This window comes from Periplaneta americana, chromosome 6 (assembly GCF_040183065.1).
Source record: "Periplaneta americana isolate PAMFEO1 chromosome 6, P.americana_PAMFEO1_priV1, whole genome shotgun sequence".
In the NCBI taxonomy this organism is placed as follows: domain Eukaryota; kingdom Metazoa; phylum Arthropoda; class Insecta; order Blattodea; family Blattidae; genus Periplaneta; species Periplaneta americana.
Window position 1 is genome coordinate 59162654 of NC_091122.1, and position 13658 is coordinate 59176311.

The 13658-nt window shown below is 34.9% G+C and overlaps 1 protein-coding gene across 5 annotated transcripts in view; it reads right to left on the bottom strand.

Annotated features, from left to right (window-relative positions):
• Positions 1-4075: 4075 nt before the first annotated feature.
• ck (myosin-VIIa ck) overlaps positions 4076-13658 on the bottom strand; it is a 324722-nt gene continuing 315139 nt past the window's right edge. For all 5 annotated transcript variants that reach the window (XM_069828148.1, XM_069828151.1, XM_069828147.1 and 2 more), the window contains 4 exons: positions 12480-12576; positions 9602-9699; positions 9241-9410; positions 4076-6014 (listed from right to left, as the gene is read on the bottom strand). In XM_069828148.1, coding sequence (XP_069684249.1) covers positions 5805-6014; positions 9241-9410; positions 9602-9699; positions 12480-12576 — 575 coding nt within the window. In that variant the 3' untranslated portion in view covers positions 4076-5804. The remainder of the gene's footprint in view (positions 6015-9240; positions 9411-9601; positions 9700-12479; positions 12577-13658) is intronic.

Sequence of the window (13658 nt, forward strand, 5' to 3'; positions counted from 1 at the left end):
AGTTTAATATTATGTGCCACACACTATTAGATTCATGAAGTAGTTGTTCACCTGATGATACTAATAAATACTGTATCATATTTTCAGATTCGCTCCAGTAACATCTTGTGATGCAGAATGAATATTGTGGTGCCGTGCTAGAAGATTCTGGTTGCCTCAGAAGTATGCGCGCGCATCCAGCGAGAAGGAAGGCATGGGGAAACGAAACTCGAGCTTCGGTAGGAGCTGTAGCGCGGCACGGAGCGAGGGGGGGGGACTACGGGACGGCGCGGAGAGAGCAGGGGAAAACATCTAGAATCGTATCCCTCTCGAAGATTCTGTAAGCCACGCGAATCGAAGGTCCGAGAACATGTGGTTTAATAAATAAAAGCATGAGTCTTCGGAAGTTAGTTAGTCAGCCTTCAAGTCTTGCCTTGGACAGCGGCGACGTATCCAGAGGATCTGAGTTCGACATACAGTGAACTTGAGTGGGTCCATAACTGTGGCAGCATCCAGGCGAGTGCGGCGTATCCGGAAGACTTGAGTTCGATGTGCAGTGAATTTGAACAGTGAGCTAGAAGAACTAGCCAAGGCGAACGAACTGTGAACTGACAGTTTTGTTCTGCACATAGTGTTTGTGAACATTAGTTGAAATTAGGAGTGCATTGTTGTTCTTCTCAATAATACACGTATATTGTCGTTGTCGCTGTGTGGAGTGCAAGAACGACTACTGTGTTGCTGTGTTGAGTAGAATACCCATTGTTGTAGGGTGAATCATTAAGAAGAAAAGTCGCATTGTTGACAGATGTGGTGGTTTAAAAGCAGAATGAAAGTTACAGTATTTTCAGAGTACAAATATTGATTCTTTTTTCTGAATAAAAAAAGAGTATTTCTTTTGATAAAATGAAAATGTTCATTGTTGTTAGTTATAATGAGGCTAGCGTATTTTATATGTTATTTTTATATCCAGGCAAATTAATTTAGATTGGGAGTTACGAACTTTATAATTACAAATTATTATTATTATTTTTTTTAATATTACTTTCTTGTTCTAAGGCTGTGGACGATTGAAGCACATGTTTGGTTACCACCCGGCTGTACATGTTTGTCGTTCTGCTTCACTGATACCGAGAGATGCTCAAATGACAGTTGTTAAGTTCATCTTCAATTTTTTTCTCAACATAAGAAGTTAATACATTGATAGCAATTGTATTACTTTTGTACACATATACATTTTTTCCAATGGATCCCGGCCCACTGTGGACTGAACAGTAACGAGAAAGCAGATATGTTAGCAAAGAAAGGAACTAAAATCAACTTTCAAATTTCAAGTTCCCATATGAATCAATAAAACGAGTCATAAAAAGAATAAGTAACAGCGAACAGGCAAGACATCAAAATTCAAAATGGAAAGAATTACTCAAAGATCCAAAACTAATTCCTGATCTACCTCGAAAATCTGCCGTGGCCATGTTTAGATTGATTACTGGTCATGATTGCCTCAGTAAACACCTCCATCGTATTGGAGTACTGAATTCACTTAAATGCTTACTGTCCACCATACAAGAGGACATGGAGATGGAGCACCTGGCTAATTGTGAAACTCTTAGGACATTATTTGTGGACCTTCCATCAAAATATTGGGAAGCCCTGTAGAGTAACGGTCAGCGAGTCTGGCTGCGAAACCAGGTGGCCCGGGTTCGAATCCCAGTCGGGGCAAGTTACCTGGTTGAGGTTTCTTCCGGGGTTTTCTCTCAACCCAATACGAGCAAATGCTGGGTAACTTTCGGTGTTGGACCCCGAATTCATTTCACTGGCATTATCACCTTCATATCATTCAGACGCTAAATAACCTCAGATGTTGATACAGCGTCGTAAAATAACCCAATAAAATAAATATTGGGAAGCAAGAAGGATGATGACTTCATTGTTAAATCCAGAACATTAGATACACACACATTTTTTGTTTATAAATTGTCTTAAAAGTTCAAATGTGCAGTCCATGAACTGAATATTGTCATTATGTTCGATTGTATTGAACACAAAAGTAGCTTCTTGAGCTGCCAGCTCTACATCTTCAGATCTCAGTTCAAAAGTCTGTTTTTTTTTTTTTAAAGATGATAACTCAGTCTAGTATATAAGTTACAATACAGTCACGAAGCTTGAGTTTATGAGGGTACCAGGAACAATAGACTGTGCAGGTACTATTTCGCATTGTCTGTAATGAGGCGATAGCGATCCTAGTAGTTAGTAACTATCTATGGATGCATATTTACTACATATTGAGCTTCGTGACTGTATATACTAGACTGTGATGATAACTTCTACTTTTGAACTGATTGCCTCTTTGTGTTTTCGAGTCTTTGAGAGATTTTCAATGTCAGACGTCTCTCCATGGCTGATACTAAACACTGTTAGACAAAGCATGCACTCAGCTTTAGAATTTATAGTCAAACTCTCGAATGTATGGGTATTAACTTTTAAGACTGTCTGAGAAGTTACACTTTCTTTTTGGCATTCTCAGTAAAGCAGTTTCAAATCAAATTAATCATAAAAACTTAACACCACAGTAAAACCCATGCACAGGATCACATAGGATAATACTGGATATAAAACAAGTTTTAATGGAGAAATCACTGCAATAAGTGAAAGTCTCAGGAATCTTCTATGCCACATCAATAAATTTAAGACTGCAGTTATATTATCAGACTCCAAAGCAGCTATTCTATCAATAGTTTCTAGACACACACCTTCATCTCAAACAGCAGAAATAACTAAAATGCTCTCTCATTTAATAACATTCAATAAAAGAATTGTATTCCAATGGATATCATCCCGTTGTGGAATCCTGGGAAACAAGAATGCGGATGCTTTAGCAAAGGGCAGTACTGCTACTTACAGACCTGTTACTAAATCTACGTAGCCTATTACTCTACGAAAAGATTTATTAAATCTACATACTTAGACTTCAACAAACAAAATTTGATAACACAATCTCAAGGGAAGAAATGGAACTCTCTGCATCATAATCCAGTTAATTCCCGGTTTACCACGCAAATCGTCTGTAGCTGCATTTAGATTGGCAACAGGCTATGACTGTTTGGCCGAACACCTGCATAGAATTGGAATGTATCAGTCCCCTAACTGCCCATTGTGCAATTCAAACCAAGAAATGGATTTGGAACACCTCAAAATCTGTGCTTCAGTGGCTGACCATAACAATATCTTGGAGTGCAAGAGGCCAAATGACTTTATTGTCAAATGCCTGGCATTAGAAAAAAACAACATTAACACATTTCTTAAGTGTTTCATATATTATTCCACATTAGTACCTCACGTTTTAAACAATAGTCCACTTCCAGCTATGTTAATATTTATATTTGTGGACGTAATTCCACACTGCTCTGCTAGATGTCAGGTCAGCGATATTTCGCACTCTCATCAATGCTGCTAGTATACAGCTGCCCGGTATTATTATGGTAAGATATTTGCTAGTATCATATATCGAATACCGATCACAACTATTCATTACACTTCCGGTAAGCTTTTTTTTTTTTTTAGAATGGGAGGAAGCGATTGTATTGTACATACTTTTCGCATTAAATTATTTTCTCAAAACAAAATTGAATGCAATATTCCACTCATATTATTATTATACGAGTGAATAGATTTTAAAATGCTCAAAAACATCCTCTACATTATAGCTAACAACTCAATACCCAAGCCACACTAAGGATTTTTATTGCTCTTCTAAATCTACTGCCTTCTATTGGGTTTGAACCTAAGAACCTTGGATCAATGACCAGCATGATACTACTACTCCTCCACTGAGAACGACTTGCTTGTAAAATCTTTTGTATGGAACTGGTGTATCTATTTTTACTTTTACAAATATTTGGCAGTTAAATGTAAATTTATCTGTACACAAATTAAGTACAGCTGAAATTGGAAACAGTCTATACCACACAAATTAATCCACTTTCCTGAAAAAGAGGCAATATATTTCTAAGGATACTTTCAGTAAATACATGAAAAGAAGTTTAACAAATTGGTTTCCTTGGGAAAGAAACTGAAACAATCTTCAACCACTCTATGATACAGTTTCCGTGTTATTTATATTTTCACATTGATATGCAATATACAAGAACTCTAGTGTGACAGATGGCATTCATATCCCTACACAAACACATTCATCATATACAGAAAAGTTTTCACAGAAGAGAATTATTTTATTAATACATAAACATATATTAAATATAAAAACATCACAATTCCACAAATTGAAATGGGACATGATGAAGATAGACTGACTTGCAGAAACAAATGAAAATTGAATTAAAAAAAATGGTAGAGAATGTTGCATTGTCTTTTGTTTTAAAGGCACATCATCAAAAGGCCTGCTCCCACTTAGCGGAATCGAATCGAACAGAATTTCTCTTCACAATGTATTTAAATGAAAGATAGCAGAAAGCTGCGCATCGAATTGAACCAAAGTGAATCGAATAGAATTCATGAGCTAGAATATTTATTCCACTGACAGAACAGAATTTCTTGTTTCTGTCTATGATCGTATGTTCTCGTGAAGCCTTCGTGAAGAAACAAATGAGTCATATCCATTTTTGATAGCGCAATTTCTTTATTGAAAGTTATTGCTGAAATAGTATGTAGGCCTACACAGAAAATTACAATTAAATAATATGAACAAAGAAAAAATAATAAATCTTGTTCAAAGCTATTGTATGACAAAACACAGAAGTACTACCATAATAATTATTCCCGTGATAATGGTTGAAGCGAGATAAGTAAATTACCGGTAACGGAAACATACCTGCTTTGGTTCATCTTGTCTCCGTAGCAATAAAAACCAAGTCCCTTTACATGAGGGTGGAGATTATAGGAGGGTTATAAATTTTCAGGATTCTTTTCAAAACCTTGTTATTGTACAGGCTACCAGAACTCAGTTTCTTGAAAGACAAGCTCAGTGACGGAACTACACAGTACGAAGAGAGATATTTTGTTATTTTATTTTGTGCTACAGAATGTATCAACTAGTCCCTTCTGCCACTGGGTGGATGGACGGCATCGCTCCACTCCCCCCATCGCCATAACAACACAGACGAAGTAAGATATACCTCCTTTCTCTCTCTTTTCACAGTGAGACAATTTTCATCACACAGGCTTTAGGTAAAAGTTAAAATCCAAAGCAGCGCTAAAGAACAGAAGTTTGCGTCACCTCTGAGAAAATAGTGAAATAAGTGAAAATTCTCCATGTATCCAGTATTTCCTTTTCTTGTTTTAAATATTTATTTATTCTCTGTGTGCCTCTTCATATAACTGTGCTAAAGCCATTATGTGATCCATTTTAATCTGTACATGCTTTGGTTTGGTTTGATTCCACTAGATATGAGCACCGGCAGACGTTTTGTTTCGATTCGGCTCGATTCCACTAAGGGGGAGTGGGCCTAAAGTCTGACTTTTTTTCCCGAAATAATTTTGAATTTTTAAATATGAAGATTCTGTAGCAACATATTCCAATGAACACTTCACTGTCAACACGATGTTCATAAAATATTAGGAAATTATTGTGTATGTACTTTTACAAGTTACAATATGATTGCATGTTTCTATGCCTTAAGAAAATAAGAAATTACATTCACAAAAAATAATTACAGTCAACGTTCAACAACAAAAGAAGAGCGCTCTAAATGAAATTATTATGAAAGAAATAATTATGCATTTTAGTATGTACAAAAGTAGACTGCTGACACACGCAATATCTCACCTGAATACAGAGATTCTTAAGTTTGTAATAGACACAACAACACCTATTTAATTCTTAACGTCCCCCTCTGTTTGTTCATGTTGGTAAGCATGAGTGAAATGTACGAAGTGAGGAGGTCATCCATCTTGTACCCCAGCGATGTTTCACACAGAAGTTTGGAGCCACGGACCAAGTTACCTATTGTCATGTGAAAGTACGTGTTGCCAGACGACCAGTTGGAGATTCGGGTGAACGGATGCGTCACTAAAATGTCCTGTGTAACAATACCATTTTATTAGTAATGTTTCAATCTGTGTTTATTACAGTATAAATACCTGAGCAGATATGAAAAATAAATGTTTTGCTATTCTTCGACTGCCAAGTTAGTGATAATTAGGGATGAGAATTTCATGCACTATAAAATCCCAAAATATGCAGGCATTAATGCACTATTCAAACTATGAAACATGCACGATCAAGTGAAAAATACATTAAAATATGCACTTTCACGAACTTTTCAAACACACCTCACAGGATAGGTCTGTTATAAACATGTTGTAGCAAATAAAATACTGTAATAAAGTTTATACAAATCACATTTTTCACTTTTTCATATAAAGCAAACTTTTAAAAAGTTACTAAGCTTATATAGATCTATATATTTCTGAGTAAATTATTACCATATCAGTCTTCCTTAAGCTACGTTATGCGGTCGAACATCTGTACCAGCGTCGTGGTACTACCACTGAAGATGGAGGGGCATTCCTCCGAAACATGTCTGGTTTTTAACCGATTTTATTAATTTTATTCAATCATTAAAAAGTGTTCATATAACTGTATTAAACTTACTTCTATTGTATATAACTATTACCATATACATTTTGCATTTTATAAATAAAAATGAGTAATCAATCATGTATTTAAACCCTCTCAAGTACAACGACACAAAGTTCAAAGACCATAAAACATTTGCGCGACCAATTCCAGCATATGGCAGCGAGGTATGGACTATAAGGAAAGCTATGAGAGAAGGCTAACAACAGGTGGGATAAGATTTATGAGAATAACTACAGGATGCTCACTACTTCATCGTATCATCCTGATGACACAATACTCCCGTTTCGGTTTGATGATCATTTACCTCTGCTGATGCATGTGGATGTAAGGCCAGCAGTTAGCCATGGCCTTTCATGGGCTATCGCACCACAGATTAAGTACACAGATCAATTAAATATCTCAAAACTTCTAGTCTTTACGAACTTTTGATAGTAATCCGAAAACAACAAAATATGTCTGGTCATACCTTAGTTTTTGTATGAGAATATGTAGGCTTACTTAAATATTGTCAGACATACAAGGGAACAAAATAAGAAAAGAATAAAACTTTGAACAATTCCATTATATTTATATGAGTGCTCAACTATACATTAAAACAGAGACAATTTATTTATAGTAAAGCCATTAACTTCTTTATTAATGACATCTCACTTCTAGAATTCATCAGTATAACCACGGTCGACTCTAGTAGAAGGTCGGAAGGCGGAAACTTAGCAACATGTGCATTAGGCATCAGTCTTCCTACGAGCGTGTGGTGTACTATGCGATTTAAGCCTTGCTTTATTGAAGAGTAATGACAATTTATACTGAGTTTTTCTTTTAAAGTTTTGGCATGAAATCAGCCAGGTAGAGGTTTCTAAAATGGTCCTCGGAAAATTTGAAACAGCAAACGATATAGAACCAGAAAGAAACGAAATGGTAGATGTACTGGTAGCTCCATTTTTTAGAATTATCCAAGACCTTGATACTTCTAGTTTCGAAGCTGGTACATTCAGCCTTGTGAACATATCAGCTTATGCCTCTTTCAAGGTATCCTCAAAGTTACATTGCTCACTTTGTTTTGATTACTTGGTAGGAATAGAAACCAACAATCAAGATAGGTACTTATGTTTACACTTTGAATCGAGGAGGACTTTACTCTTCCTTCAGATTTTGTACTTTACATTGCAACAATTGCCTACTGCATTGTAAATACATTGATTTCAAACAGTATTAATGAAGAAAAGTATGTAGAATATGGAAATCGAAAGAAGTTGTTGAAGTTACTCTCAAAAATAGTCTTGTGTAGTGATGTTGGCTTTGTAAACGATGTATGCTCACATGCAACGGAATAAGTTAAACTTGCTGATAAAATACTTTCAGTCATTATGAACGTAGTTAAATAATAATATTCAAAGCCAAGGAATGATGTCATAGCTGCCAGTAAACCAGTGTATGATAAGAGAACATTGGAGACATTTTAGAAAAAATTGTGAAAAATGAAGGTCTAAATAAGATAAAACATATTTAATATAGTGTACAGCCCTGGCCTAGACATTTAGGCCTAGGAATTGTACAATATGTGTTGAGTATTGCATGTAATGGAATAATGTTCTGATGAACAATATAAAATTGCCGTATAGATGTTCGAAATAAGATAAAAATATCTAAAAATAAAGACATGATTCCTTTTAAGATATATTACAGTGTCTTTTTATAAATTAATATTATTGAAGTTTGAAAAAAGTGACCTAGCCTAACTGGATAGGCCCATTAATTCTGGCTGAAAACCAACGTAGCCCTATGACATAATAAAGTACAATGTAACAAAATATTTTAATATTCACGCCAATGAATTGTACTTATTTGAGTTTTGTACTTAATGTAATGGAATATTTTTTTTATAAATAATATAAAACTGTAGCATGTGGGAAATAAAAAAATAATGAAGACATGACATACCCCTTACGAATCCTTGTATTAAATTACAGCAATTTTTTAATAGATGACATTATTGAAGATTTTAAAAATATATTTAAGAGGATTACTTTACTTTGTTGCAAATATAGCTATATATATATATAATCCGAAATGTATTATATGACTCCTTGAATGAACAACGTATGATTAATTTTTTAACGGGTTTCTTCTGATATTAACATTAAAACGCTTTGGTTCTGTTAGTGAAGTATGACAGCAGTATGACTGACAACAGCAGACGACACATTTTTGCCAAGTTGAGCCTTCCGACCTTCTACTAGAGTCGACCGTGTTATGACCAAAAATCTGTAGCAAAGAGAGTTCTGCTACCAATACACTGGAATTTGGGATAGGGAATCAATCTATCTGGAATAATCGGCTGTTACTAGGACAAGTAGAAACAATTATTATCTGAATCTCGCAATGTATTTACATAATGACAGTTAAAATAAATAAAATAAAAAAAAAATAAATAAATGCAGATCTTATATAAATATAATTCTTTCGTTGAAAATATGTTTAAAACTACTAATATGAATTGAAGGTAAAAGATGCGAATGCTTACGAAAATATGAAAATCACAATTGCCTTGAAAACTGGTACAGCATACACATTTCCTTGTAAGGCTCTCTCTCATATATAAATAGTTTCTTCTTTATAAATTAAGTTAATAATTTTATAAGAAGAATAAAAAAGTTACTCACTTTCGTCTGTGGATGAATGAGGCTCACTCCATGTTTGTTGATGGCTATCAGTAACATTTCTGGGTAGTTCGGTTCAGTAGTCTGCTTCACTTCGAAAAAAGCTGAACCAAATGTTGGCCATCGATAGATTATTTTCAGAAACGTTATTTTTGCCTCTTCTGGGCTCATACCTAAAGCAGAATAAATGAACAATATAGACCTATGTTAATTTTGAAGGAATGCTATCATGTTCCGTAAATATACGACATCCAAAAGTAAATATTGGAACCTGCAATGACTAGAGCTTCTGCTGTATTTGAAATTCAGACTACAGGTATATCTATTAATAATTTTTTATATAAATAAAGGAATATAACGGTACCTGCATCCTGATTGTAAGCTGCCACAATAGAACGCTTCCAGTCATTTGTATTCTGAATTTTGAGAAGATCTGCAGGCACCAATTCACGCAACATTTGTCTGGTGAAAGTGAAAAATAAGGATGACAGTTAGTGAAATGTTGTGTTGTGTTGTATTGTACTGTATTTATTTACATTCCATGGCATTTGTAAATCGCTTCACAGCTAGAATATGGAACATGTCAAACATATCAAACGAAAAAAAAAAAGAAGTCTTAATAGTACTATAAAGTCTTTATTATAATCGCAGTCTAGTTGAAATATGCATAGAAGAGTTTTACAATATAGTCTACTAGTATAACACAAAGTTTTAGTATCAGTAGGCCTACTTAATACAAGACAGAAATATTCATGAAGCATTGTTGAATGTCAATCCTTAAGTAGTCGAGCAGGGTGTTGTTAACACTCAATTAAATATACAGAGCTGTTAACTACATATTGAGTAAGCCTGTACTTCTGAAACTTTCAGTAAGTTACCGGTACCTTTCTTAGAATTTGTATGGCAACAATAATCGTAAACAGGTTTGAAATTGGAATTCGCAAACTCGAGATAATAACTATTTAAGTGGTGTGGGTTGACGAAGTGTTACAACAATGCTCCTATTGTAAATAGTGACAGTGACTAAACTGACCATATTAGTGTAACAAATAATAACAATAGATGTTATGTAGTGACTGTGCGCACAGAAAAATCAAGAAAGTGGTTGAAAAGGAAGATACAGAAGAACCCCAATTATTCATCACCCTATTAACCGATCAGCAGATTATCCAACTGTCTTTCTCGCTTTTTTTTCTGCAGAAAAAAAAAATGAAATATGCCCTACTGCACATTATGTTGATACTTTTTTTTTTTTTGTAGAAAGTATTATTACAAGTCTTCATCGTTACACAATATGTAATAGAAATTCTGCTGCTGCTGACAACAGAAATAGTTATTTGTGGGAGGAGTTGTTTTTCCCAACTTGTAAAATAGTCACTACTTTCTTTCAAAGAAATAATCCCAAGAACTTCCACATAATTCCTAACCCTTGCACCATTCAGTCTGCCTTCCACGCATATCAAAAGAAAACTTGTTGTGCCAGATATCGAAAGAAAAGAAAGGTACAAATAATTGTGTGGTTTGGGAAAGGAGAAAGTAAGATTCATCTCGCATCAGAATACGAGATTTGGCATTACAACTGTGCCTCATTTAATAAAAATCAAGGATGATGTTCTATGTACATATCATTTTACTTCATTGTGTTTATTGCTTATAACAAACATAATATTGTATACGTAGGGTTCCCAGACATGTTGAAAAAAAATACGGGACACTTATCAGTTATCACTGAGTAAGTTTAGTATGCGCACCCATCAAATATGCCAATCTTTCAAAGTGTGTGTGTAGTAAAGTTTACTACATAAACACTTTACTAATTAACTAAGGGTAAGTCAACAAATAGTCAACAAAATTGTTAGGGAGCATATTTGCATTAAGTTTAAACTTCTTTTCATTTTGAATCTTGCGTACACTACTTTTAACACTTGAATATAATTAATTGATTAACTAGCGGACTTACTCGTGTTAATTATGTAAGATTTGTGCGGCTTACAGCTGTTTCAGTGCTTCACGTACCATCCTCAGAGCCTACTAGATCATGGCGTCATCTCAAACTTCTCTGCCTGTTATGTGGGTGTGACACACCCCGATCAAATTCTCAACACACAGATCAATTTAAATACACTCACACTATTTGACTCTACTCTTCAACACCTTTCAACAATCAAACACACCCACATAACAGGCAGAGAAGTTCGAGATGACGCCGTGATCTAGTAGGCTCTGAGGATGGTGTGTGAAGCACTGAAACAGCTGTAAGCTGCACAAATCTTACATAATTAACACGAGTAAGTCCACTAGTTAATCAATTAATATAAACTTCTTTATTGTAAGTTGCCTTCAAATTGTTTTTACTAAGTTATTACAGAAATAGGTACAAAATACACTAAGTTACTCTCGTGATAATATTCTTATAAATCAATCTCCTTGTCTTGCAATATTTCTCTAAAGAATTAATTTCACTTAACAATTGTTTATTTTGAAGAATTATGTCATGAAAAGCAACACAGTCCTCATTGAAGAATGATGTTACAACAAGCATTTGTTTTACTGTTTTTACAGACACTTTATTTTTCTCATCAGTCCATAGGGCATTCAAGAGAGAAAATAATCTTTCGACACACGCATTTGTTCCAGGGATACATATAATGAACTCCACCACCCTCTTCAAATTTGAGAGTTCTCCTTCAGTATTTTTAAAAATATCCACCCAGACTTCAACTAAACGTTTGGTGTTGCCATCACTCGTCTTTAGAAATAATATTGCTTCATAATAGTTCATCTACAGTCATCTGCAATGATGAAGTGCGATGTTTGTAATTTGTAATATGAAACAGACATTGTAACTTTTCCATTTTTTCTTAGTTTAAAACTCTAAAATATGGCACGGAAAGCTGTCCCGAAGACTTTTCTCAAGACAATGGGACGCATTAGCGAAAAATGGGACGATCCCGTATTTTACGGGATGTCTGGGAACCCTATGTATACCAATAGTGTAGTGTGTAGAAGAGCCAGTGCCTGCAGTACGGCAGATTTAAATTACGAAACTGTAAATATTATGCAGACATGTGCATTCATTCTTGTTCAGAAATAATAGTCATTCAAACCAACTTCCTTTAGAAATATATGCACTACCGTAAGTCTGAGGCACTGATTATTCTGTTCTTTATCTACGAGCCATAAATCGCGTAGCTATCCATGATTTTGCATAATAGTTACAAAATGCCAGAATTAAAACTTACGGAATAGCCTGCAGTTCTTGTTTACTCTCTCCAAATCTCACTCTATAAACCAATGCAGCTAACCGGGATGCTTCATCTTTACTACATTTGTGGTAGCCTGGAAAGTAATTAATCATTATTTAATTATGACTAAATTTCCTTTGTATTTATGACATAAATCTACTGGGTGTTCAGTTCAAAATGTGTCATGGCTCGCTGTATGTCGTCATGTAGCTAGTCGATGAGCCTAGAGAATTCAATCTTCCTACACTTCCGCAGAGGTGTATTACCTAAATGTGAGAAGTTGCCTAGCAAGTACGGCGTTCATTCAGAAGAGTACTTATCGATACGTACGGTAACGCCGGTAATTGCAGGATTGTGAACTGTTTCGAAACATGTACTGAGGTGAGTTGTTTTGTTACTGTCGGGATATGTGGAGAGGGTTAAGACGTTTACTTACGTATTTGTTGACATTAACTTCGACGGTCAACATGGACACGGAGCATTTGATTTGTGTTGTGCAATGTTGCCGTACGCAACCGATGATAACAAATACCCTGCATACGACTTGCCCGCGAAAAACACAGTTCGAAAGAGGTTATGGTAGCACACAGACCGTACAGACCGCCATCTGTTGCTATGACGTTCAAGTTATACTGTACACGTTCTCAAGTTCAGATTGAACGCCTTGATTAATAGGCAACTTCTCTGACACAAAAGCTGAAACTAGCTTCAAATCGCTGACTCATCAACAGTGACGTCATGACACACTTTGAAATGAACACCCAGTAGAATACAAGAAGCAATATTACATACATTTACTATCATATAATTGTGTGGAAACATCTAATGTCACATTTTTTCTTAGAACAAACAATATTCGTAATTTTCATTACTTATCGTTTTTACTAATACTGGTTCAAAATTAGCAGGAAGTAAGAGAAAACTTTATGACATCTTCCTTTCATAAAAATGTCTAATTACTTATTAACAACATTCATAAAAAATAATTTCTTCATTAGATACTAGAATAGACTTTCTTATCAATGAATTTCCGTGCATTATCAACATGCAAAATGATACTGATAATATGAGCATACATTTCTTATAAGGTACCTTCAAATGAAATGTACATAGGCTGACCAGATTTTTTATGGTCCAACAGGGGACATCGGCAATTTCAAGAAAAACCACAAACAC